Source organism: Anopheles cruzii, chromosome 2, assembly GCF_943734635.1.
Source record: "Anopheles cruzii chromosome 2, idAnoCruzAS_RS32_06, whole genome shotgun sequence".
NCBI lineage: Eukaryota > Metazoa > Arthropoda > Insecta > Diptera > Culicidae > Anopheles > Anopheles cruzii.
Window position 1 is genome coordinate 47,349,222 of NC_069144.1, and position 23,098 is coordinate 47,372,319.

A 23,098-nucleotide genomic window follows, 5' to 3' on the forward strand; every position below is an offset into this window, starting at 1 on the left:
TGCCGAGCTGCCGAGTGGCGAGCTCTCCGAGACGCCCAAACCGAAGGAGAAACCAAAGCTGCGGAAAAAGAAGGTCAAAACCATCAAGACAACCGACGAGGTGGACGACATCATCGAGAAGCTACTCAATTTGGAGGTGAAAAAGACCGAACTGGAGCGCTACGAGCGGGTCGAGGTCGAGCTGAAGAAACGGGCGAAGCAGGTGGTCGAGGAACTTATTTACCAGCCCGAGGCGGCGATGGCAGTGTTGGAAACGGTCGAACAACCGGCCCCGTCCACCGTCCGTCGGACATCGGTCAAGGAGTTGGTGAAGGAACCGGAAGAAGGCAAGAAAATCGCAAAGAAACAGAAACCATCGAAACAACCTCAGCCGGCGGAGCAGCCGGTGACTATAGAGGATCTTCCAACGATTCTGCATGGTACGGAAGTGATCACCACCGCCACCGTTGAGGAAATGGAACAACCCGAGCCAGCATCTCAGCAACCGCAGGAACCCGATGCTGTTCCGGTGAAAACTATCAAACGAAAGGTGACCAAGAAACCCAAAACGAGTCCCGAAGAAGAGGAACCAGTACAGCCAACAGGCTCCCCGGTGCAAGAGGCCGCGACCGAAGCAGACGTTGCCATTCCGGAAACGGTCGAAACGTTTAAGCTAGCCGAGCTCACGGAAGAAGGTGTCGTGCGCGAGGTGATCGTACCGGAAGCGAAGGCCCAGGAGGCGCTTGTTGAGGATTACGCTACCGAGCCGTACTTGACGTACGAGGAGAGATCACTGAAGAGAAAACCGTCAGCGGTGGAGGCTCCCGACACGGCGGAAGGTCCGAAGAAGGTCGAGAAGAAGGTACTGAAGAAAAAGCCAAAGCCCAAACCGGTCAAGCCCGAGGAGGACGAACAGTTGCAGCGGCTGCTGAACCTGGAGGTGGAAAAGACGCAACTCGAGCAGTACGAAAAGGTCGAGCTGGAGAGCAAGCCGAAACCGGAACGGCCCAAACCGGTTCTGGAACCGCAGCGCATCGAACGGCGGGAACAGAAGCCGCAGAAGCTCAAGATATCCGAACCGGAAGAGCAACCGCAGATGGTGCGCCTGCGCAAGGTCAAAGTACCGGAGCGCCGGGAGGCCGAAGAAGTGGTCGTACCGAAGGTGCTGCTTAAGAGCCGCATGCTGATGGTCGAGTATCCGCCGGCGATGCTCCAATCAACGGTCACCGATTTGTCCGCGGTAAGGGCGGTCGGTGAAATGTTCCGAATCGAAGAAGACGAGTCGGAGGTGCGGCTCAGAAAGTTAAAGAAAATCAAAACCACCCGCGGCAAAAAGGTGGAGCTGGAGACGGCGGATACGGGCGTGTTCGAAGAGGACCGCCCGGAGAAAGAGGAGTTCGATCAGGAGGCACACAAATACCAACGGAAGCCGAAGCAACCGGATGGCGAGCAGCCGGACGAGAGAACGCTTAAGCTGGGCAAGGGCAAGCTCAAGCAGGACACCGACGAAGCGGAGGTCGTGAAGCTTAAGAAAACCCCCAAGAAACCCACAGAACCGGAAGCGGAAGAGCAGAAGCCGGTCAAGAAGGCGCAACAAAAGCCCCAGGAGCAGGAAACCGAGGATCACCAGCGGCACGTTGAAAAGCCCACCTTCAAGCCGTCCGACATTCCGGACTACTCGATCGATCGGGAAGAGTACGAGCCACCGGAACCACCGGCGGAACAGCCCGAAGAGGCGGTCGGCAAGAAACCGAAAACCAAGAAGAAACCCAAGATCCCGGAGGTTGAGGAGGACGAACCGCGCAAGCTGGTAATGGGCAAAGGAAAGCCAGCGCCCGACGTGCCCGAAGAGGACGTCAAGTTTAGGATCCCGGTCGCGGAGAAGCCGCATGACGAGCCGACCGACATTAAGCTGAAGCCTTTCGAGCGGACTCCGTCGAGCGATGAGAAACCGGAGCGAGACCGTGACCGCGAGATGGCGCTACCGGTCGAGGCGGTTAAACCACAGGAACCGGAAACGGAACTACCGACGGAGTCGACGAAGGTGATCAAGAAAGTGATCAAGAAAACAAAACCCAAGCAAAAGCCCACGGACGATGGCGAAACGCCAGTGGAACTGGATGCCGAGCCAGCCGTTCCGGAAATCGCGGAAGTTGTACCGGATGTCGTACACGCGGTCCTTCCGAAGACGGTGCCCGAAGAAGAGTTCCAAAGAGCCGAAGAGCTACCGGTAGCTCCGGCACCGCAAACCGACGTCGTGGTTGAGCAGCTCCCGGAAGAGGTACAGGTAACGCAAGTTACGACCGAGTCCGGTGCCATCGAGCAAACGACGGTGAAGCGGCGTGTAATCCGGAAGAAGAAGCCGGACGATACGGTGTCCGAGACCCAGATCGAGGTGGTCACCGTCCAGACGGGTGACGAGCTTCCCGAGGCAACAGTTACAGTGACAACAACCACCACCGAGGTGGCCCCGGACGAGACTGTGCTGGCGGAGGCGCCGGCACCGGCGGTGCCCAAAAAGCGAACGGTGGTGCGCCTCAAGAAGTCGGCCAAGCCGGACACGCTGCAGGCGGACATTGACCGGCTGCTGAGCCAGGAGATCACCAAAACCGAGCTGGAGGTCTACGAACCGTCCGAGTACGAGCCGTCGAAGCGCTCCAAAGACCAACCGGACCAGGTAGTGGCGCCGGATGAACCGGTGCCAGAACCGGTGCCAGAGCCGGTGCAACCGGTGCCCGTCCAGCCAAAGACCAAAGCTAAGAAACAACACCCAGTTACATCACAAGAAACGATCACATCTACAGAACCATTCGCCCCACTCGCACCGGAACAGACACTCGACACTACACACACTCCACAAGCCCTGGAGTCCTCACGTAAGTACCGTAAGCGCTGCGCTACACCACAGGGTGTGCACACTAGCTACCGACGCCTAGCCAGCCAGCCAGCCGCCCCACGGGCGTCTTCAAAACTAATGCTCTTTCAAATTGGTTTCTTTTGCGCGCGGGCTTTCGGAGCTACCTAACGGACTGGGTGTTCGTTTTCCAGTGCCCCATAGACTAATTTCATTCTCTTCCCGCGTAGGTGCAACGACGGTCGACCTGCAGGAGGACACGTTCGTGACGAACGAGTTCGTCGAAACCGCACCGCTAGGCGATGTGGTGCAGCCGGTCGACATAGCAGAGATGCCTTCGGAAACGCTCGCCGTAACGGCGAAACCGCAGGTAACGGCGGCACCCGTGGAGGAGTTTGCCGAGGTACCGGAAGAGCAGACCGGAGATGACGTAGCCAGTGTGCGGCCCGAGGAGCTGCAAGCCACCGCGATGGACATTACATCGGCCGTGACGGAGACATCAACCGTGAGTAGACCGCTGCTTGAGGCAGCACCCGCAGAGGGTCAGTACGATCAGCTGGAGGAGGAAGCCGACACCGTTCCGTCACTGTCACTGGACACCGTCCAGGTGGCCCCGACCGACGTGTCGGACGGTGCGAACGAGCGACCGAGCGTGCAGGGTAAACCCCTGCTCGAGGCGGCCCCGGTGCAGGATCAGTGGGACGTGTCCATCGAAGAGGCCGACACCGTGGCATCGGTCACGCTCAACGAGGAACACCTGGCACCGGTAGAGGTGCCGGCCGCGGCCACCGAAGTGTCGGCCGTGGAGTTGCAGCCAACGGTGGCGACGGCACCCGCCGAGCCCGCCAAGAAGCCCGTCAAAAAGGTGACGGTGGTGAAGAAGAAGAAGGCCAGCATCGATGACGATGCGGAACTGCAGCGGCTGCTGAACCTGGAGGTGGAAAAGACGGAACTTGAGCAGTACGAGCGGATCGACGTGGACGCGAAGCAGAAGGTTAAACCGGAGACGGGTGAGATTGCTAAGCTAGAACCGATTAGGATCGAACGCAAGGAACAGAAACCGACCAAACTCGAAGTCACTGACACACAAGAACCACAGACAGTTAAACTGCGCCGGACGGTCGTGCCGGAGCGGCCCGAAGTGAAGGAGGTGACCGTGCCGAAGGTGCTGCTCAAGAGCCGCATCGAGCACGTCGAGCTGTCGGTGGCCGGGCAGCAACCGCAGGTGGTGCAGCTGGACACGAGACCGGGCGTAGGAATGTTGTCGCGCATCGAAGAGGACGAACCCGAGCGCACCAAGAAGATCGTCAAGAAGGTGAAGGTGCTCAAGAAAGACAAACCGGAGCTAGAGACGCTGGACATCGAGCGGTACGAGAAGGAACCGAAACCGGACGAGCCGGTGGAGGACGACAAACCAAAGTACCAGCGCCAAGCGAAGGAGCCGGCACCGAAAGATGAACCGGAGCAGCGTACGCTTCAGCTTGGCAAGGGTAAGCTTAAACCGGAGCAGGACGACCACGAGGAGGTGAAGCTAAAGAAAACGCCCACGAAACCGAAAGAAGAGCCGGTTGAGGAGGCGACACCCAAGAAGAAGGTACAGGAAACACCCCAGCAAGAAGACGTCAAGGGCAAGACGCGGCACGTCGAGAAGCCCACGTTTACGCCGACCGACATACCCGACTACGAGACGCCACTGGAACCGTACGTCAAACCGGAACCGGAACCGGTCGAGAAGCCGGTCGAAGAGCCGGAACCGCAAAGGCCGACGAAGGAACCGAAAGTACCGCAGGTACCGGAGGAGCCCGAACACAAGATTGTGCTCGGCAAGGGCAAGAAACCGGAACCGGAGCCGGACGATGAGTTTAAGTTCCGTAAGCCGATTCCGGGGAAACCGGAAGAGGAGAAGGACGAAATTAAGCTAAAACCGTTCACGAAACCAACGCCCGAGCCGGAGCCGAAGGAGCGTGATGGTGACCGTGAAATGGCGCTGCCCGTACCGAAAGACACACCGGACGAGCCAGAGCAAGAAAAGACGCCCAAGAAGGTGATCAAGAAAACGGTGGTCAAGAAACCTCGTGCACCGGCACAGGAAGAAGAGCCCGTCCCGGAGGCCGCTCCTGAGGAGTTAGCTCCGGTGCCTGCGGAAGTGCCTGCGGAAGTCGCTCCCGAACCGAAGAAAGAGGTCGAGAAACCGAAACCGGTGCTGGCAAAGGTCGAACAGCCAACGGAGAAGGTCCTACCTCGGCCGGCCGAAGACCACACGGAGGAACTGGTAGTTCCGCAAGCTCCACAGGCTGAGGTGCCTACCGAAGTGCAAGCAGAGCCCGCACTGGCGGAGGCCGCCGTCGAGAAGCCGGCTGAGGTTCTGGAGTCCGTTGAAAAAGAAAAGACCGTTGTGGTCAAGAAGAAGGTGGTGAAAAAGCCGAAAAAGAAACCGGACGAAGATGCGGAACTCGAGCGGCTCCTGAACCTGGAGGTCGAAAAGACCGAGCTGGAGCAGTACGAGAAGATAGACCTCGAACCGAAGGAGAAACCGAAACCAGAACCTCAACAGCCGGTGGCGGTGGTAGAGAAGGCCCCGATCGAGCCAGTACCGGTGGCTGTACCGAAGCCGAAGCCGGTTTCCAAGGCACAGCTCGTCGAAGAGGTGTTGGAACCGCAGGAAACGACCGAGACTATCGAAGCTCCGGTCCGTCCAGTGCCAACCGAAGCGCAGCCTGTCGCCATCCCGGAAGAGGTGTGCGGTGCTGCGCAGGAAACGCCGGCCGTGGTGGTGCACAAAGACGAACCGAAGGACACTGTGACGGTCCCGGTTCCGGTCCCGGAGCCCACCCCGGTCGAGGCGGAACAAGAAAAGAAGGTGGTCAAGAAGAAGGTGGTGCCCAAGAAACCGAAGAAAGCTTCGGTCGACGACGACGAGCAGCTGCAGCGGTTGTTGAACCTGGAGATCGAAAAGACCGAGCTCGAGCAGTACGAAAAGGTGGACGTCGAAATCAAGAAACCGGAAAAGACGGTGGAGTCGGTCGAAGTGCGGCGTCCCTCGCAGGTGGCCCAGGTCGAGGAACCGGCCCCGGTAGAGGTAACGCTCCGGCCAAAGAAGCCGGCACAGAAACCGGTCGAGCCGGAGCCAGTGGAGGCTGAGTTTAAGATCACGAAGAAGCCGCGCCTACCCGAGGCACCGCAGCAGGTCGAAGAGCAGATCACGCTCAGGCCGGCGCCACAGACGGCAGAGGAAACGGTCAGTGTGGAGCGTATCATCAAGATCGAGGTAGAACAACCGGACAAGCCCCTCATTGAAGAGGTCGAAGAGGACGTAGGCGGCCAGTACGAGGAGGACGCCGGAACGGTGGAGCCGGTGGTTGAAGAACCGATTGACTTTGTGCCCGTAGTGACGGAGGAAGAGATTGTCCCGGTGCAGCCCCTGCTGGTGGAGGAAGTGCACGATGTGCAGCCGATCGTCGAGGACGCCATCATTGAGGTGCCCTCGGAGGAGCTAGCCACCGTTGTGGAGTCGGTGCCGATCGAAGCGATCGTAGAAGAGCCACAGGAGCCATCCGAGGCTCCGAAGGTTTCGGTGCCGGAACAGAAACCGGCAGTGGTCGAAAAGGAGAAACCAGAGAAGCCCAAGAAAAAGGTGACGGTGGTGAAGAAGAAGAAGGCCAGCATCGATGACGATACGGAACTGCAGCGGCTGCTGAACCTGGAGATCGAAAAGACCGAACTGGAGCAGTACGAACGGGTCGACGTGGACCTTAAGAAGCGCGAAAAGATGCAGATTGAACAGCAGCCGATCGCGCAGCAAGCCGTGGAGTCTACCGTTGAGCCGGAAGAGAGCGCTCAGGTGAAGCTGCCGGCGCGCAAGAAGAGCACACCGAAGGTCGAACCGATCGAGGAGACCGAAGTGGAGGTTAGGCTCAAGCCCAAGCGACAGCCGGAGGTACCCGAGGTTCAGGAGGCAACGGTTTCGCTCCGCAAACCGAAGAAACCGCCGGTGGTGGTGGAAGAAACGGCGACGGAAGAGATTGTCCTGCTCAAACCATCGGTCGTCCCGGCCAAGCCCGACGAGGTGGAGGACGTGGAGGAGCTGGTGAAGCTGAAAGCCAAACCGGCCCCATACACAATGGACGAGGCCGAAGCCTCGCTCGAGATTGTGCGGGAGGTGGAACAGCCTGCCCCCGAGCCTACCGAACCGGCTGTCGTGGCACCGGTGGAAGCACCGGCACCGAAGCCCGCACCCGAACCGGAGGTAAAGAAACCGAAAAAGAAGGTGGTGCCGAAGAAGAAAAAGGAGGACGATATCGATGAGGTTACCCGGAAGCTGCTCGAAATGGACGTGCCCAAGACGGAGCTGGAGAAGTACGAAAAGGTGGACCTGGATATCGCCAAGAAGCCAAAGGAGGAGACACTCGAGGAGGTAACGATGGTCAAGCGCAAACCGAAACTGAAGCCATCGGTGGACGAGGAGGAAGAGGTCGAGGCGAAGCTGGCTCTGCCGCGCAAGAAACCCTCCGTGGCGGAACCGGAAGAAGCCGAAGCCACGTTCAAGGTGGCGAGAAAGCCTTCGGTCGAACCGCAGCCAGCGGAGGACGTTGAAGCGTCGCTTACGATCACCCAGGAGCAGGAACAGCCTCCGGAGGAAGAGGTGATCACGGAGCACGTGGTGGTGCGCAAGCAGCGCCCACGGCCCAAGCCAGCCTTCCGCCGGGAGGTGCTCGACGAGGAGGAGGTGCGTATCAAGAAGATCAAGAAGGTGCGCCAGCCACGGCCGGTGTTCAAGGACATCGAGCCGGAGAACGTGACGTTCCAGCCGCGCCGCACCAAGCACATCGAGGACATTGAGCAGGAGTTCAAGATACAGCTCGATTCCTACGCCCGCGAAGAGATCTCGATGTCCGGCCGGGTGAAGCTGCCCGCCCCGTACAGCTACGGCGAGGAGACGGGCGAGGCGCACATTACGATCGTGAAGCAGGTCGACGAGGACGACGAGGTGGTATACGAAGTGATCTACGATGATAGTGAGCAGGACGCGCCGGACGACGGCGACGACTACTACCGGTACGCGGACGAGGACACCGAGAACGTGGTCCTGGAGCTGCGCAAACGGCGCGAAAAGCTCGAAAACCTGATCATGCACCACGAGGAGGAAATCACTCTCGATCTCACGCAACAACGCAACAGACTACAACAGTTCACCACCACCACACACGATGAAGAATCATTCACACTGAAACAGCCCAAGAAAGTCCTACCGACATACTCTGAAGGTTTTTATCACTTTCCTATATTATCCTCCCTTTTTGTTTGGTCTCTCTCTTGCTCTCTCTCTCTCTCTCTCTTTCTCTCTATTCTTCCTACGCTCCTTTATCTCTCTCTCTCTTTCTCTCTTCACCACTTTTTGGTTCTTCTGGCGGTTTTGCATTCGCTTAGTTTTCTCTCTCTCTAAACTACCCTTTATTACAGCTTATTACAACCTACAGCTACTACTACGGTGTGGGTCACCGGCTTGCAACACCACTACGAACCTTACTCCAGCTTCACTCACCAACTGCCGCGTCAAAAACTGCGGGTCTTGTAGATATACTGACACAAGCGGAAGTCTTTTAAGCAAACCATTCGCACTCGCGCATGAGCACACACACCCACACCCGGGAACTGGCCACCTAGCTGGTCACAATAACACACCTCCAGGATGTTTCTGGGTTTTACTCTGCCAAACTGTAAATAATCCCCTGCCGCTACTACTCTACTCTTTCCTATCTGAACCTTGGTCTTTACCTTGGTTTGTTTCTCTAGCCACCTTGTTGGGATCTCTAACATTCGACTTCTTCTTCTTTCTCTCTCTTTCGCCTTTCTATCGTTTTTCGGAGTGTGTCCTCTATCGGTGTGCCCCTCTATCTATCACTTCCTATTCTTCTTCTACTTCTTCTTCTACTTCCGGAGTGCCGCCCTATCGTGTGGAAATTGAGTTTTTGATTTGATGTGTTCGAAGCCGGGTCATTTCTGGTGCTGTACCTGGAAATGGCCTGGCGGCGTAATACCTTTGTGGGTTTGAACTTTGTGGCTGCCTACTATTTCTACTCCTGCGCTGGTGTACAGATTTTACACTACATATCCGGCCGATACTTACACAAGTGCAACTGCTGCTGCCGAGTTTCGATGACGTGAAACTAATGCCACTTTCTTTCGTTTTCGTTTCGCTGCCGGAATCGACTGCTCGTCTTTGTGGAAACCATAGAAACCGCTTCGCTGAAAATAGTCCGTGAAGGTAAGTGGTCCTAGCAAACTATGCTCTCGCATGTTCCGCTCACGTATCCTTTCCTTTGTAGAAGATGCCAACGACATGTACTGCATTCAGGCGGTGGAGGCCGAAAATGAGGAAGCCCTGCACATCGTCGAAGGAGAGAAGGTCTACGTGATAGGTAAGCGAAACCGTGGGTCCTCCGCGCGGGCACTTAACTCACCCGGTTGCGTCCCTTCCTACCGACAGAACACAGCAACTCCGAGTGGTGGTACGTGAAGCGTTCGTGGTCCGAGGAGCGCGGGTTCGTGCGTCGCGAGCACCTGATGGACGCCGTCACCTACCCGCAGTACGTGCAGAAGACGCTAAACGAAAAGATCGACAAGCTGCCAGTCTTCGAGAAGCCGGCTCCGAGCGAGCGGCGCCCTCTGGCGCCCAAGATCGTCGAGAAGCTGCAGCCGATCACGACCCAGGACGGGTACACGGTGCAGTTCGAGTGCAAGGTGGACGGGTTCCCGCGGCCCTCGATCACCTGGTTCCGGCAGACGGCCATCATCAAGCCGTCACAGGACTTCCAGATCTACTACGACGATGACAACGTGGCGACGCTCATCATTCGCGAGGTGTTCCCCGAGGACGCGGGCACGTTCACGTGCGTGGCTAAGAACGTGGCTGGGTTTGCATCGAGCGCGACCGAGCTCGTCGTTGACTCGGTCTCGTCCGACCACGGCTCGGACGTGGCGACGCTATCGCGCAAGAGCATGTCCCGTGAGTCGTCGCTGGCGGACATTCTCGAGGGCATCCCTCCGACGTTCTCGCGCAAACCGAAGGCACAGTACGTGGACGCCGGGTCGGATGTGTTGCTCGAGTGCCGCCTGGTGGCCGTACCGGAACCGGACATACTCTGGTACTACAACGGGGTGGAGATCGCCAGCAAGGACAACGTGCAGGTGGCCGTCGAGTCGGACATGCACATGTACTGCACGGTGGTGCACATCAAGGCGATCGACAAGGGACAGGAGGGCTCGTACCAGGTGGTGGCCCGCAACCGCGAAGGTGAATCGACGCTGGACATTACGGTGAAGGTGAAGACCGGCGTGCAGGAGCCACCGCAGATCCTGGAGCCGCTCAAGAGCATGAGCATCCGCCAGGGTGAGACGGTCGTGCTGTCGACGCAGATCGTCGGCAATCCGGCCCCGGAGGTGCAGTGGTTCAAGAACGGGGTAGCACTGGACGGTGCGGTGACGCACGTCGATCGCAACATGTACACCGTTACGCTGGTGGCCCCGTCGCAGGATAACGCCGGCGAGTACACGGTGCGCGCTAAGAACTCGGCGGGTAGCGTCGAAACGGTGGCATTCCTGACGGTGGACGAATCGAACGTCGGCAACCCGCAGGCACCGCTGTTCCTGGAGCGCTTCGAGGAGCAAAACGTAGCGCAGGGGGCCACGATTAAGCTGCCGGCCAAGGTCACCGGTAATCCGGTGCCGGAGGTTCTCTGGTTGCGCAACAACAACACGCTGCTGCCGTCGAAACGCGTCAAACAGGCGTACGATGGGGAGAACATTGAGCTGCTCATCCAGCAGGCCGACTCGGAGCAGGACTCGGGCAACTACAAGTGCATCGCGTCCAACACGATCGGTAAGGCTTCGCACGGGGCCCGCGTTACGGTGGAGGTGGACAAGGTAACGTTCACGAAGAAGCTCAAGAAGACGGTCACCGTCGAGGAGAGCAAAGCGGTCACGCTGGAGTGCGAAACTTCGCACACCGTGTCGACGAAGTGGTTCCACAACGAGCGCGAACTGAGCGGCATGGACCACCGGATGATCGTGCAGGAGGGCAAGGTGCACAAGCTGAGCATCAAGAACCCGATCGTCAACGATACGGGCGTGTATCGGTGCACGGTGAAGGGACAGCTCACCGAGTGCCATCTGACGGTGATCGAGGCGAAGCCCGAGTTCCTGCGCCGGCTGGACGATGTGGAGACGAAGGAGAAGGAGAACGCCGTGCTCGAGGTGGAGATCACGTCGGAAACGGCGGACGTCACCTGGTACAAGGAGGGCCGCAAGATCGTCGAGACGGCGGGCAAGTACGAGTTCAGCAAGAAGGGCAAAACGCGTGCCCTGTACGTGCGTAACACGTCGGTGCACGACGAAGGCGAGTACACGTGCGCCCTGGCCGACCAGGAGTGTTCGGCCGAGGTGTCGGTGATCGAGCTCCCGCCGGAGATCATCAGTCCGCCGCGCGATGTGACGGTGGCCCGGGGCGAGGACGCCATCTTCGAGCTGGAGCTGACCAAGGGTGACGCGCTGGTGCGCTGGTATCGCAACGCCGACGAACTGTCGTTCAACGGCCACTTCCAGCTGTCGATCGACGGGAAGCGGCAGACGCTCAAGGTCAACCGGACCGTCGACGAGGACGCGGGCGAGTACACGTGCGTGGTCGGGGAGCAACGGGCCAAGGCCCGGCTGACGGTCGAGAAACCGGTCGTCGACTTTGTCAAACGGTTGCCGGAGGTGACGCTCGCCACCCGGGACAACGATGCCGTGTTCACGGTGGAACTGTCCGAATCGGCCGAAGTGGTGTGGTACCGCAACAGCAAGATCATCGCCGCATCCAGCAGCAAGTACGAGCTGGTGGCCGAAAAGTGCGTCCGCAAGTTGCTCGTCAAGAACGTGTCCGAGGAGGACGAGGACGAGTACACGTGCACGGTGTCGAACGCGAAAACCTCGTCGAAGCTTCGGGTCGAGATCATCAAGGTGGCTCCGACGATCTTCGAGGGACCGAAAACATTTACCATCCGCAAGGACGAGGACATCACGTTCCATGTGAAGTTTAATGCTACGCCGAAACCGGAGGCCGAATGGTGCGTCAACAAGCGCATCATCATCCCGTCGCCGGCAAAGTTTATCTCGACCGTAACCGACGAAACGGCCAGCTTGACCATCAAGCGGGCGGCCGAAGTGGATGCCGGAGAATTCACGCTCAAGCTCTCCAACGAGTGCGGTGATGCCAGCACCTCCTTTACGCTGATCATTAAAAGTAAGTGTCGGCCATGGTGTTGGTTGTTGACGGGGTTATTTCATGTGCTGTTCCTTCGTCCTTACAGAACAACCGGGAGCTCCGGAAGCCCCGGAAGCGACGCTCATCACGGACGACTCGATCACGCTGTTCTGGAAGGCTCCGGCTGATGATGGCCACAGCCCCATCACGGAGTACGTGCTGGAGTACCAAGAGAAGGGTGCCAAAAAGTGAGTACCGCCCGAAAATGGGCCGTTCGACCAGTATTTTGCTAATTATGGCTTTCCCCATTCAGATGGACCGAGGTCACGTCGATCAAGGAGACTACGACGACCGTCACGCGACTGACGAAGAACTCCGAGTACACATTCCGTGTGACGGCTGTCAACGAGGTGGGCAAGGGACCGGCATCGCCAAACTCGCCCTACTACAAGATCATGGCACCGATCAAGAAGGAGGCGCCGGTGGTGAGCGAGCCCCTGAAAGACGTTCACGTTGGGCTCGGCCAATCGGTGACGCTGAGCTGCATCGTGGCTGGCGTCCCGGTACCGGAGGTCGCCTGGTTCCGCAACGGACAGCCGATCCGACAGGACGTGTCGTACGAGAACGGTGTGGCCAGGTGTGTGATCAAGTCCACCACGGTTGACAGTGGTGCCAGCTACGTTTGCAAAGCTTCGAACGAGATGGGCAGTGTAGAGAGCAGCTGCCAGGTGATCATCGAAGAAAAACCGACACTGACGGTAGACAAGAAGCAAATCGTTCAGAAGCTACGCGTTGCCGACGAATGGAAGGTGGTGGCCGAGTTTACCGGTTACCCGGCCCCGCAGATTGTCTGGTTCCGCGAGGAAGAGACCCTTGTTTCGAGTGCCGAGCGCACGATCGTAACGGTGGGTCAATCGTCGACGATCGTTATCTCGTCGCTCGATCGGGCCGACACCGCCAAGTACACGGTCGAGGCACGCAACTCGGCCGGTTCTGCCACGGTCGATCTGACGCTCAAGGTGATCGACAAACCGAGCAAACCGGAGGGTCCCATCATCGTGCGGGAACTCAGCCCCGAGGCGGTGGTGATCGAGTGGAAACCACCGTCGGATGACGGCGGCCTGGAGATCTCGCAGTTCACGATCGAGAAGTGTGACGACGCCAACAAGAACGCCTGGATCAAGGTGGCCGAGGTGCAGCGCAACATCAAGTCGTACTGCATCCAGAAGCTAATCGATAGCACCCAGTATCACTTCCGTGTGATCGCCCAGAACCCGGTCGGGTGCTCCGAGCCGCTGGAGAGTGCCACGGTGAAGATCCAGCAAACGGTCGAGGCACCCTCGCCACCGCGCGGTCCAATCGAAACGTCCGGCATGACGAGCAGCTCGTTCACGCTGATGTGGCAACCGTCGGAGTCGAACGGTGGCAGCAAGATAACGGAGTACATCGTCGAGGTGAAGGAAGCGAAGAAGAAGGTGTGGAAGGTGGTGAGTACTACCTCGTCCACCGAAACGTCGCTGCTGATCGAGAACCTGGCGTTGAACAAAGCGTACGACTTTAAGATCTCCGCCAAGAATAAGGTGGGCACTAGCATGCCGCTCCAGACGGTGGAGTCCATCGTCGCTGGAAAGGAAATCAGTAAGTGTCCGCAGTACCTCCTAGGAGGTGATCCTAACATTTTTACTACTGCTTACGTCCAGTGTCCACTAACTCTAACTGTCCCGTCCTGTTTGTGTCGTCAAACTATCATAATCAATCCTTCTGTCGACTGTAAATGAAAATAATCCAAGCCCAAAAGTTATATAACGGCACCGTTTAAGTCCGCATTGACCAACTGATTGACTAGCACTACTACTACAGTAAAACTCGATACTAAAACCCGCCCCGATACTAAACACAAAAAGGCTTCCTAGTGGGGGCCGATCAGCTAAAAAATAAGAAACAAACAATGTATCTAATCACCTCTGAACACTTTCCACCACAAAAACCACCAACCCACAACCCGAAACTACACGCGAACCTCACCACAAACAGCACCTCCGTCGGCGCCACGAAATCTGCGCATTATGAATGTGACCAGCAAGAGCGTGAAGCTCGAGTGGCTACAGCCGGAAACGAACGGAGGGTCGGACGTCACGGGGTACATTATCGAGAAGCGGCTGACCACGGCCCAGCAGTGGACCAAGATCAAGACGCTCGAGTCCAACTGCTTGTCGTACTGTGTCGACAATATGAAGGAAAAGTCGGAGCTGGTGTTCCGGATATTCGCCGAGAACGCGGTTGGGCTCAGCACGCCCACGGTGTCGGAAAGCGTCGTGCTCAAGTCACATGCCAGTAAGATCGATCGTTATCGTACAGACCATTTTTTTTTGTCAAAGCTCTATGTTCATTTATGTTCATTTGTGCGCCAATCGATGGCTGCCGTGGCTGCCAGAGCCGGAACCGTTTTTCTAACGCAATCGCTTCATCTTTACAGCCGTTCCTTCCCCGCCGACTGGCCCGCTGGAGATCCGCTACCTCGGACCGAACATCAACATTGTCGAATGGGGCATTCCAGAGTCGGACGGAGGAGCACCGCTCGAGGGCTACAACATTGCGATCCGCAACGCGAAGAAAACGATGTGGATGGAGGTTGGCCGGGTGGCGGCCGATTGCCAGTCGTTCAACATCAAGGACCTGCAGGAGAGTGAGGACTACTTGATCCGCATCATGGCCCGGAACGAGGTCGGCATCAGTGATCCGTTGGAATCGGACGAACCATACACCGTACAGCTGGGAGCGGGTAAGTGTGGTCTGGTCGAGTTGGTTTGGTTTGAGTCGCTCAATCTCCGGTCTCCCGCACAGCCCCGGATGACACGCACGACGAGACAACGCGAGACTTCTCGGAGCCGACCGGCACGAACACGTCGTCCTGGTTGCGTGAACACAACATGACGGCCGACATCAACAGCTACGCCCGTCACAAGCTGCTGCGGCGCAGCGAGTACTTCTTCAAACTGTGGGCCAACGCGAAGAACCTCTTCAAGTGAACCGGCCCTTCGGCGTAATCGTCGTCGGAAGGAAAGATTGTATATCGTCAGAAACTATCCAACCAATCCCAGTGTTCCATACGTGTAGTGAATCTGTGGCCGGCGGTGGCCTCCAATTCAACCGCTGTTGCCGCCGCCGCCGCCACCGCTGCTGTTGTGTATGTAAATGTTGCTTAACTAATGTTGTCTCTATCGGAGCGCTCTCGCAAATCGGACAGAGCCTGGAGCGGAGATAACACCCAACGCTAGCGAATCGAGAGGAAATTGCAAACAAGACCAGACCAAGAATTGAAACCGAATCCGCATGGAACTGTGATAAAAGAGTCCTTCGAGGAATGATCATGACCGATGAAGATCGAATCAAACGGGATTTATTGAGGAAGCGAGCGTAAAGAGCGAGAGAGAGAGAGGAGAGAGAAATAGAGGAGAGTCAGAGAAATCTGTAGGGTAATTGTATTTAATTTATTCGATCAACCGCTGACACAACCAGCAACGACTTGCAGCCACCACGAGAGGGCTACCGTGGACCAGTCTGTGGTCTGGTAGCCCGGCTGCGTATGACTCTAGCAACTTTCTGAACGCATAGAGGCAATGCTTTGGCGTACCAAAACAGGCCGTAACCGAGCATGGTTCCACACGGGGCTTCCACACAGCACCCTCCGGTGTCCGAAGGGGGAAAACATTGGTGCGAATGTTGTCCCTTTTCGGACCCACAGCTGAATGGCCGTCCTCGTGTAACTCTGCGGGCCAAATGAGTAGTTTTGATCCGTTGCCCACTATTTACTATTTATACTCTAGTCGAAATTTGTTTGGCGGAACTCGCTGTGGTTCCAACATTTTTTTTATATCAATCTTTAATTATCTATATCGCCTGACCCAAAGCGCGATTGAATCTAGTTTAAGAGAGAAAGGAGTGTTGTTGAAGAGAAAAATCGAATCGAGCGTTCTAGCAATCTTCCTGTTCTGTTACACTCTTTGTTACTACTTTTAGTTGTGCGAAAAAAGGAGCACACGATGCTTAATTTATAACGATTTTAAACAAAAACTGTGTGTACCGAAACCAAAATACAGTCCATCAATTATTCAGTAATCAAATCGCCGTCGGTATCGTCAGTGTTGGAATTTTCGGGAAGCCGTCCGACCAAGTGTTTCTCCATGAGTTGTCCTACTAACAAACGGCTCTTTATTTCGCAGCGATCCCGTTTCGGAATCTGGTTTCAATGGACAGCCCCAGGAAAGTACCCAATCAAATGCCGAAGGTGAGTGTGTTGCATTATACGCTGTCGCGTGATCCGATGGCCTGTCACAATCACGCACGTTGCTCCCGTTACAAATCGTTACGCAATAACGCAGCCGCCCACCGATAAATGGGGCCGCCCAAATCGAAGAAGTTCAATGTCACAACGGGCGTGCCAACCCACGCCCGCCCGAACGTCTATAATTGTTTGTTTGTGCACTACATTATCAGCGCGCCGAAGAAGCGCATCGAACGCGCGCGCGCGGTCACGAAGTCAGTGCGCTAATGATGTGCCAATTGTTATGCAACACGACGACGGCGACGGAGCATAAGACCGCGCGCGCCTGTTGACCAACATACACGCCGCGCCGAGACGCACGTAGTACGTTCGCGAAAGGGGCAATCAAGCTTACCTATTTTTTTCAATTAAATCCACTTCCCGCGCGTGAACGAATCATCATCAGTTTAGCGATGGGCCGGTGTAGGGTTTGAACTGGAACTGGACCGTCCCGAAACTACGCATCCCAAAAAAATGCATCACGATCGCTGAAGAGAGCACATTATACCGCGAGCGCCGTTCACTCCGCTACGCGAGGCTCCTCCGATGACCACCGGTGCCTTACGTAAGGCCGGGCCGGGTATAACAATATAATCTGTGTCATAATACGAACCAATAGGCATATTAAACTGATACCTTAAAGTGGCGACCGGGCGGCGGCGCGTGTGTATGCAAGTTGTTCGACGAGAGCGGTTTGTTGTCGGTTCGCTTTTTTTTGTGTTGCCGTTCATTCCATGCTTTCTTTCGCATGCTTTACGCTTTGCGCCATTTAGTTGGACCATTTTGCCGGCCGCTTGTTTCGCATCACTTAACCACTTCTCTGGGAATGGCTTACTCGTCATCGGCATCGACATCGGCGTTGGGTTTTGCATCTCCTCCCCCCATTGCTTCATTTGAGAAGGGGCCGGCATTGCAGTCTGGTGGATCGGTGTGGTTCTACACAAACGATTCAATATAGTTTGGCACCACGGTCCGCCGCGAAATCGTTCAATCAAAGAAAGTGCATGGCTACAGACCATCGTTTCTTACCGATTATGAAACTTGCCAATGTACCACGTTTTTAATTAACCAGCACTCGGGACCGATCCCTGTCGGTCCACCGTTCCATGAAAGTGGCGGAGGCGGTGGCCAAAAAATCAATCAACACTCTTTGGTGAATTGTTCTCGTCCGCCATCACTCGCGAACACTTAATAGACAAGGCACAATAGATGACATAAAATTCCACAAAAATGTGAATTTACAAGAAACTATCCGATCGGCCATCTTGAGCTTTTTACATTCGAACAACTATCATCGACTGTCAACACTTGAGCTTTGCAAGTTTTTAATCACCTAGTAGCCTTTGATTTATTTCTTCGACTGTTTACTCGTTTTCTTGCCACTCAATGGACTGGCAGACTAACGCAACAACAGCACAGCTTTATTCAAATTGAACATAAGTTTAATTATACACATAGAATAGAAAACAGAATTCGAATCCTTAAACTTGTTTGAATTTGTCGCAATATTCGCTAACAATGGGTGTTTATACTAAGGGAAAAAGAAACTAGGCGAGTATCTGGTAAGCCAATTTTTAAACTCACTTTCGCAGCGCTACTCTGCTTCCCGTTTCTGCTTGGGACAAGTTTGCCTGGCCAACTGAAGATCAAACACTTTCCGAATGTACATCCGACAAAGCCACTCAAGGATATTGCAAGACTGCTGCTCGCAGTTGCTCTTCACAGTGACAGTGCAGTGCTCAGAAGGCCATTGAAATTTCGTTCCGATTCGAGCTCGAAATACGAAGCCATTACTGGTTCGTCCGTTTCTTTGTTTATTTATTTACTTCTCTATCAAACCATCGCAGGGCCTCCATCGATTGGGCCGGCTTTCGAGAAAAACCGGCTGATAACGGAAATCCCGACCCGAATCCCCGACCCGACTTTTACATGTTTCCGTCCCCACGTCGTTATGTCGTCTCGCTATTGTGGCAGTCCGGCTGCGATCAACCGGTGGGGTGCGCTCTACAATAAAAATGAGCCCCCAGATTTATGCGCCGGCAATTTGGCGACAACTTCTCCGGGGCAACTTCCTAGAAGTTAGGTAACTCTGGTCGAACCTTCTCCACTCCACTCAGCAGCGCGGCAGCCTGCCAGCGACGCTCGATTCTTTGTCAGGGACCCTGGTCGCGGATCGGGCGCGCGCCATGCTCTGCAGATCATTAGCGACCCGAGCTTGGCTGACTGTGGCGCTGAGGCTCCACCTCCAGCCGATCGGAGACTTTATGAGCAACCTGCGCAAAATCTTGTTGGCCGTTGTGCGCGGACCTCCATGCGACCGAAAGCCAACCGAAGGGAAAGAGAGCGAGCAAGAGAGAATGCTGGAGAGAAGCAAAAAAACGGTCCCAGTCACCCAGACTTAAGCCACCACCGAAGCCGAAGGATTGCTTAAACGCGGGGCAGGTACACATGTTATTCAATCGTCGGCGGGGGGACGAATTAGTGTGGCCGCTCCTCCGAACGGCTTGAAACCGGCAACCGATCGAACGGCCGACCTACCGACCGACTGACGGAGCCCGAGCTAAACGCCCGCCATCTGCTTACACTTTCAAACCGTCGGCATGCATGCATCGGCGCACCGGCCGCGTGCTCTGAGGCTGCACCATGCACGTGTGTGTGTGTGTGTGTGTGTGTCTCGGTAGGGTGTCGTACGGGCCCCGCCGAGCCCCCCGAGCTCACAAAACTCGCCTGCCTGAAGGTGCTTCCCAGCGAAAACGGCGCGAGCCTTCGAAGACCCATTACATCAAAAGACTTACACGAGAGTAAAGCGAGAAACCTCTCTCTCTCTGGACCGAGCCGAGCGAATGCGCCCCGGCGGCGCGTTTCTGTGGTTTTGGGCCCCTTGTTTTGGCCCACGCTGCCCGCAGTGGATCTGGCCGGCCCGTCAGTTTCGTATCGGACTGTAACGGCAGCGGACGCGTGCTCGCTTCGAACTCCAGCCACCACTGGGAAGCTTCTTCTCGCCACTAGGGCAGGTTTACTTCTTGTGATTGGGACACCGATTCCGAGAGGCTGCGGTAAACGAAACCGGGTGCCTTACGTAAGCAAGGAGCCACACTATTTGCATCGCGCCCGGAGTTCCAGTGCGCGGATTTAATGAAGGCGCTTTAATTCGACAAATTCTGTCACCACCCAATGTGTACTTAGATCAGTGCAGTGTGCCAGCCAGTGTGTGAGTGTGCTAAAAAGAAAAGTAATCCGAATCAGTGTGTCTGTGTTGCCCGGGAAACTGTACTGAACTGAAGATGAAGGTCCTCAACAAGCTACCGGCGGCCGGCTACCTCTTCCTGTTCGCCATGCTCGCCTCGAGCGACCTCGACGAGAGGCGACAACGTCAGCGAGCGGTCAGGGCACAGGAACCGCTGTTCGAGCTGCCGGTCCAGCTAATCGGATTCCCGGTCATCATTCTCTCCGTCCGGTTGGCGAACTTTGCCAAAAAGCTCGCCTACTCGCTCAATCCAAGTAAGTGCTACTGGTGCTAGTAGAAACGCAAGGTTACTACAAGCGGGGCACACTTAAAGGGGGGGCCGTTAAATCGAATTTCTTGTTTCTTTAAGGACGCGGCACTCCGACCGAGGGCTGTTAAGGCCGTTTAGAACAAGCGTGTAGCTAAACTACTAGTGGCGCAACCTTCGCCCGTGCGGTTAATAGAAGCTTGCCACGAAAAACCCTCGGCCCCTGAAAAAACTAGAAACCTTTACCCGTCGGCCGCTTTATGTGCCGTGCGCACTCTGTGAAGGTGAAAACTTTTGGATCCCTCCGTTTGTCTCGGATCTCGGACAGCAATCAACACCTTGGGTTTCGCTTTTTTTTTGTTGCGTGTTTGTTTCTTGTTTTGTGGCTTCTTAATGGCGTCCTCGTTTGCTGGATTTGCCATGCATCGAGGAGCCGATCCGTCTTGGAGCAGCTTCTCCAAGGTGGACTACCTTTGGGCTGGCCGTTTTGGTCACTCCATTATCTAACACTCTTCGGTTCTCGGTAGATGGCACGGATCGCAATCGGGATGCCCGTCGGCGAAGCCTTGGAGAGTCTCGCCGCAGTTTGCTTGAAGCGCTTTGAACAACGTGACCAACTTCACACCTGTTTGTCGGTTCGGGGTTTTTTTTTTTTTGCACCACTCCCCGCACCGGTAATCTTTGTCCGAGGGCCGCGGGTACAATAAGAGAGAGGTTCGATGGCGGCTTACTGACTCACTGGCAGCGATGATGAGTAGGTTGCCCGGCGGCCCCCCGAGGTTGACCACTTGACCCACATTTCACGGACCAAACGGCAGGCTCCGAGGCGTCACTCACTTACGCTTTTCTTTGCTACTCTCTGCACACGCACACACGCGCCCGAGGCCGAACATTCGAGTCCCGTTGCAGCATGCACGGGGTGCGGTGGGGCGTCCGTCATGTTTCGGCGGCGCCCGCGATAATGATACCCCACGGCGCGCCGGTCCGCGATGCCATGAACCGTTGCGTGCGCCCCCCGACATGCACGAACCGCGCCGCCAACAAAGTGTTTCGAAATGCGCGAGCTGCCCAAAAACCGTTGCCAAAGTACACCGCGCTGGACGGGCGAGTTGGGCGAAGATCTCTGGATCTCTGACCCTATTCCGTCGGCATGGATGATGGAGTGCGCACAATGCCACAACCACCACTACGTAATCGCCATCGTAAACGCTGGAATAAGATAAGCAATTAAAATAAATGACCCACTCAGTCCAACGGCACAAGTTTGTTTGCGGAACGCAGAATCAGAACCGTTCGAACCGATTCATCAACCGGCCCCGTGGTGCCCCGTTAATTAAACAACTATGCTGCATCCATTCGGATGAAACTCGTGTTTGGGGAGGGCCAAAATTAAAAACTGTCGAAAAGAAAGTCAAAATGCGGAGCGTGGTGCAAATTCAGCGTTTCCCGGTAATGACGGCCCCATCGAATGGCCCCTTTCTTCCGCGAGTGGCCTGGCCTCGAATCCGTTCGAAATTATCGAGAGAAAATTGATTGGCACTGTCGTTAATCGTTTTTGCTTTGGCTTTCGGTTTGGCTTTTTGTCCCTATCGATCGGCGTGGATCGGCCAAACGTCGCGGACGCGGACGTGTATATCGGAAGGCGGCAAAGAATTAGCGGGCATTAGGTATGTTTGTACCGGCCCATGGATTGCTGTCAATCCGCGCCCTCCGTTGTGTTTGCCGGCCATTAGTGCCGGCACAGGTGCCGGTAGCCCGCAGCGCCCGTGATTTATCTGCGACGGGTGGACCAATAACACATTAACCAAACGTTGCTGGCGGAGCTGCGGATCGAATGTCCTCCGGCCGTCATTTCCTTATTCACTGAGCCCTGAAAAGAAAGCGAATCTTAGCCGCTGCTCCCCACACTAACGAGATGAGCGATGCAGCGTCAAATCCGCAGCACCATTGGCCGGCACTAATTTCTTCGTCTCCACCGTCAAGCCGAACGTCGTGGATCGATTTTTTGTTTTGCTTTCTACGCGGCTCGAAAAACGGGTCCCTTCCAGAGACGCCTTCCAGGGTCTGGGTGCCGGGCCGGAAAATACCGTGTCTCGGTTTTGGTGTTGAAAATTAAAAAGACAGAAAGTACCCGAAAGCGCGCCATCGGCGCAAGCGACGGCAGCGCGTCACGTAATCGCGTCGAAATAAGAGCATTGCATAAATGTTTTAAACCGCGCGCCGCTGCTGGATCGAACAGGCGTGCTGAAAAAGAATAAGTTGCCATTCGTTTCGTTCCAACGCTTTGCCGTCGTTATGGCTAGGGTGACCCGTCGCTCGCGGCCTGTATGAGTCCTCCCGCCAAGATCGTACGCTTTCGGCTAAAAGTGAAACTGGTTCCGGGAGAATCTTGGGAATGTGCAGGGAAAGCGTGGGCCGCCTGTTAGATGGCAATGACCTTCCAGTTGATTTTGATTGCATTCTTCTCTCCCACACGACACACACACACACTCGCAGAGACCTATCAGTCGCGCAGCCGCCGAGAGACACTGTCTGGGACGACGCTAGAACCGGAGCAGCTTTCCTGGCTGGCCATCGATGTGGCCCAGGCGGAGCGGCGCATTCTGCACGAGTTTGGACCGAAGGCGTGCATCGAGGAGGAACCGTGCCGCATCCACGCGGTCAGCAGTGCACGCATGGACCAGTACAAACCTGATTGGAACGACATTTTGAAGTAAGTTCCGAGTCCGCACGTTGCTCCAGCGATAGAGTGATAGACGGGGTATCTAATTCTTTGGTTGTTCGTTTCCCTCCCGCAGAAACTACAAATCGCAATCCACCGGTATGAAGCAGTGGTACTTGCTGTCCGTTTTTCTCGGTGACTATCTGCGCGATGTGCACTTTTGCAAGCAGCTAGCGAAACGGTTAGACTGCAACCGATACCAGAGACCGTTCGTTCGAGACTGAAAAGCAACCCGTTAGTCAGCGTTGAAGCGTAGTTAGATAGCAATGATCTTTAGCCAGTAAGCCGTGTTGCGTTCTGTAAATATAGAGACCCAGGAACAGAGAAGGTTATGCGAATAAGTAAACAAAGAAATAAACCTAGACATTACGAAGGCGATTTTGTTTTATTGACGAAAAACAAACCCTGCACTCAATCGGCCAATTTATCTGATTCGATAGAGCGGGGAAAGCTACCGAGGTAAATTTAATGCTGCTTTGAATTC

The 23,098-nt window shown here is 55.7% G+C and overlaps 2 protein-coding genes across 2 annotated transcripts in view; both read left to right on the top strand.

The window, feature by feature from the left end:
- The window catches only part of LOC128279202 (titin-like), an 84,143-nt gene extending 67,965 nt beyond the window's left edge, over positions 1-16,178 (top strand). Inside the window, 9 exon segments of the mRNA XM_053017920.1 lie at positions 23-2,855; positions 3,064-8,097; positions 9,160-9,252; positions 9,321-12,113; positions 12,181-12,322; positions 12,388-13,712; positions 14,109-14,408; positions 14,551-14,865; positions 14,919-16,178. Coding sequence (XP_052873880.1) covers positions 23-2,855; positions 3,064-8,097; positions 9,160-9,252; positions 9,321-12,113; positions 12,181-12,322; positions 12,388-13,712; positions 14,109-14,408; positions 14,551-14,865; positions 14,919-15,103 — 13,020 coding nt within the window. The 3' untranslated portion in view covers positions 15,104-16,178.
- A 3,504-nt stretch (positions 16,179-19,682) lies between these two features.
- Positions 19,683-22,838, top strand: LOC128268271 (uncharacterized). Its single transcript, XM_053005320.1, has 3 exons — positions 19,683-19,899; positions 22,389-22,605; positions 22,691-22,838. Exons 1-3 carry the CDS (start codon positions 19,683-19,685, stop codon positions 22,836-22,838), a joined length of 582 nt encoding a protein of 193 aa, XP_052861280.1.
- Positions 22,839-23,098: the final 260 nt, after the last annotated feature.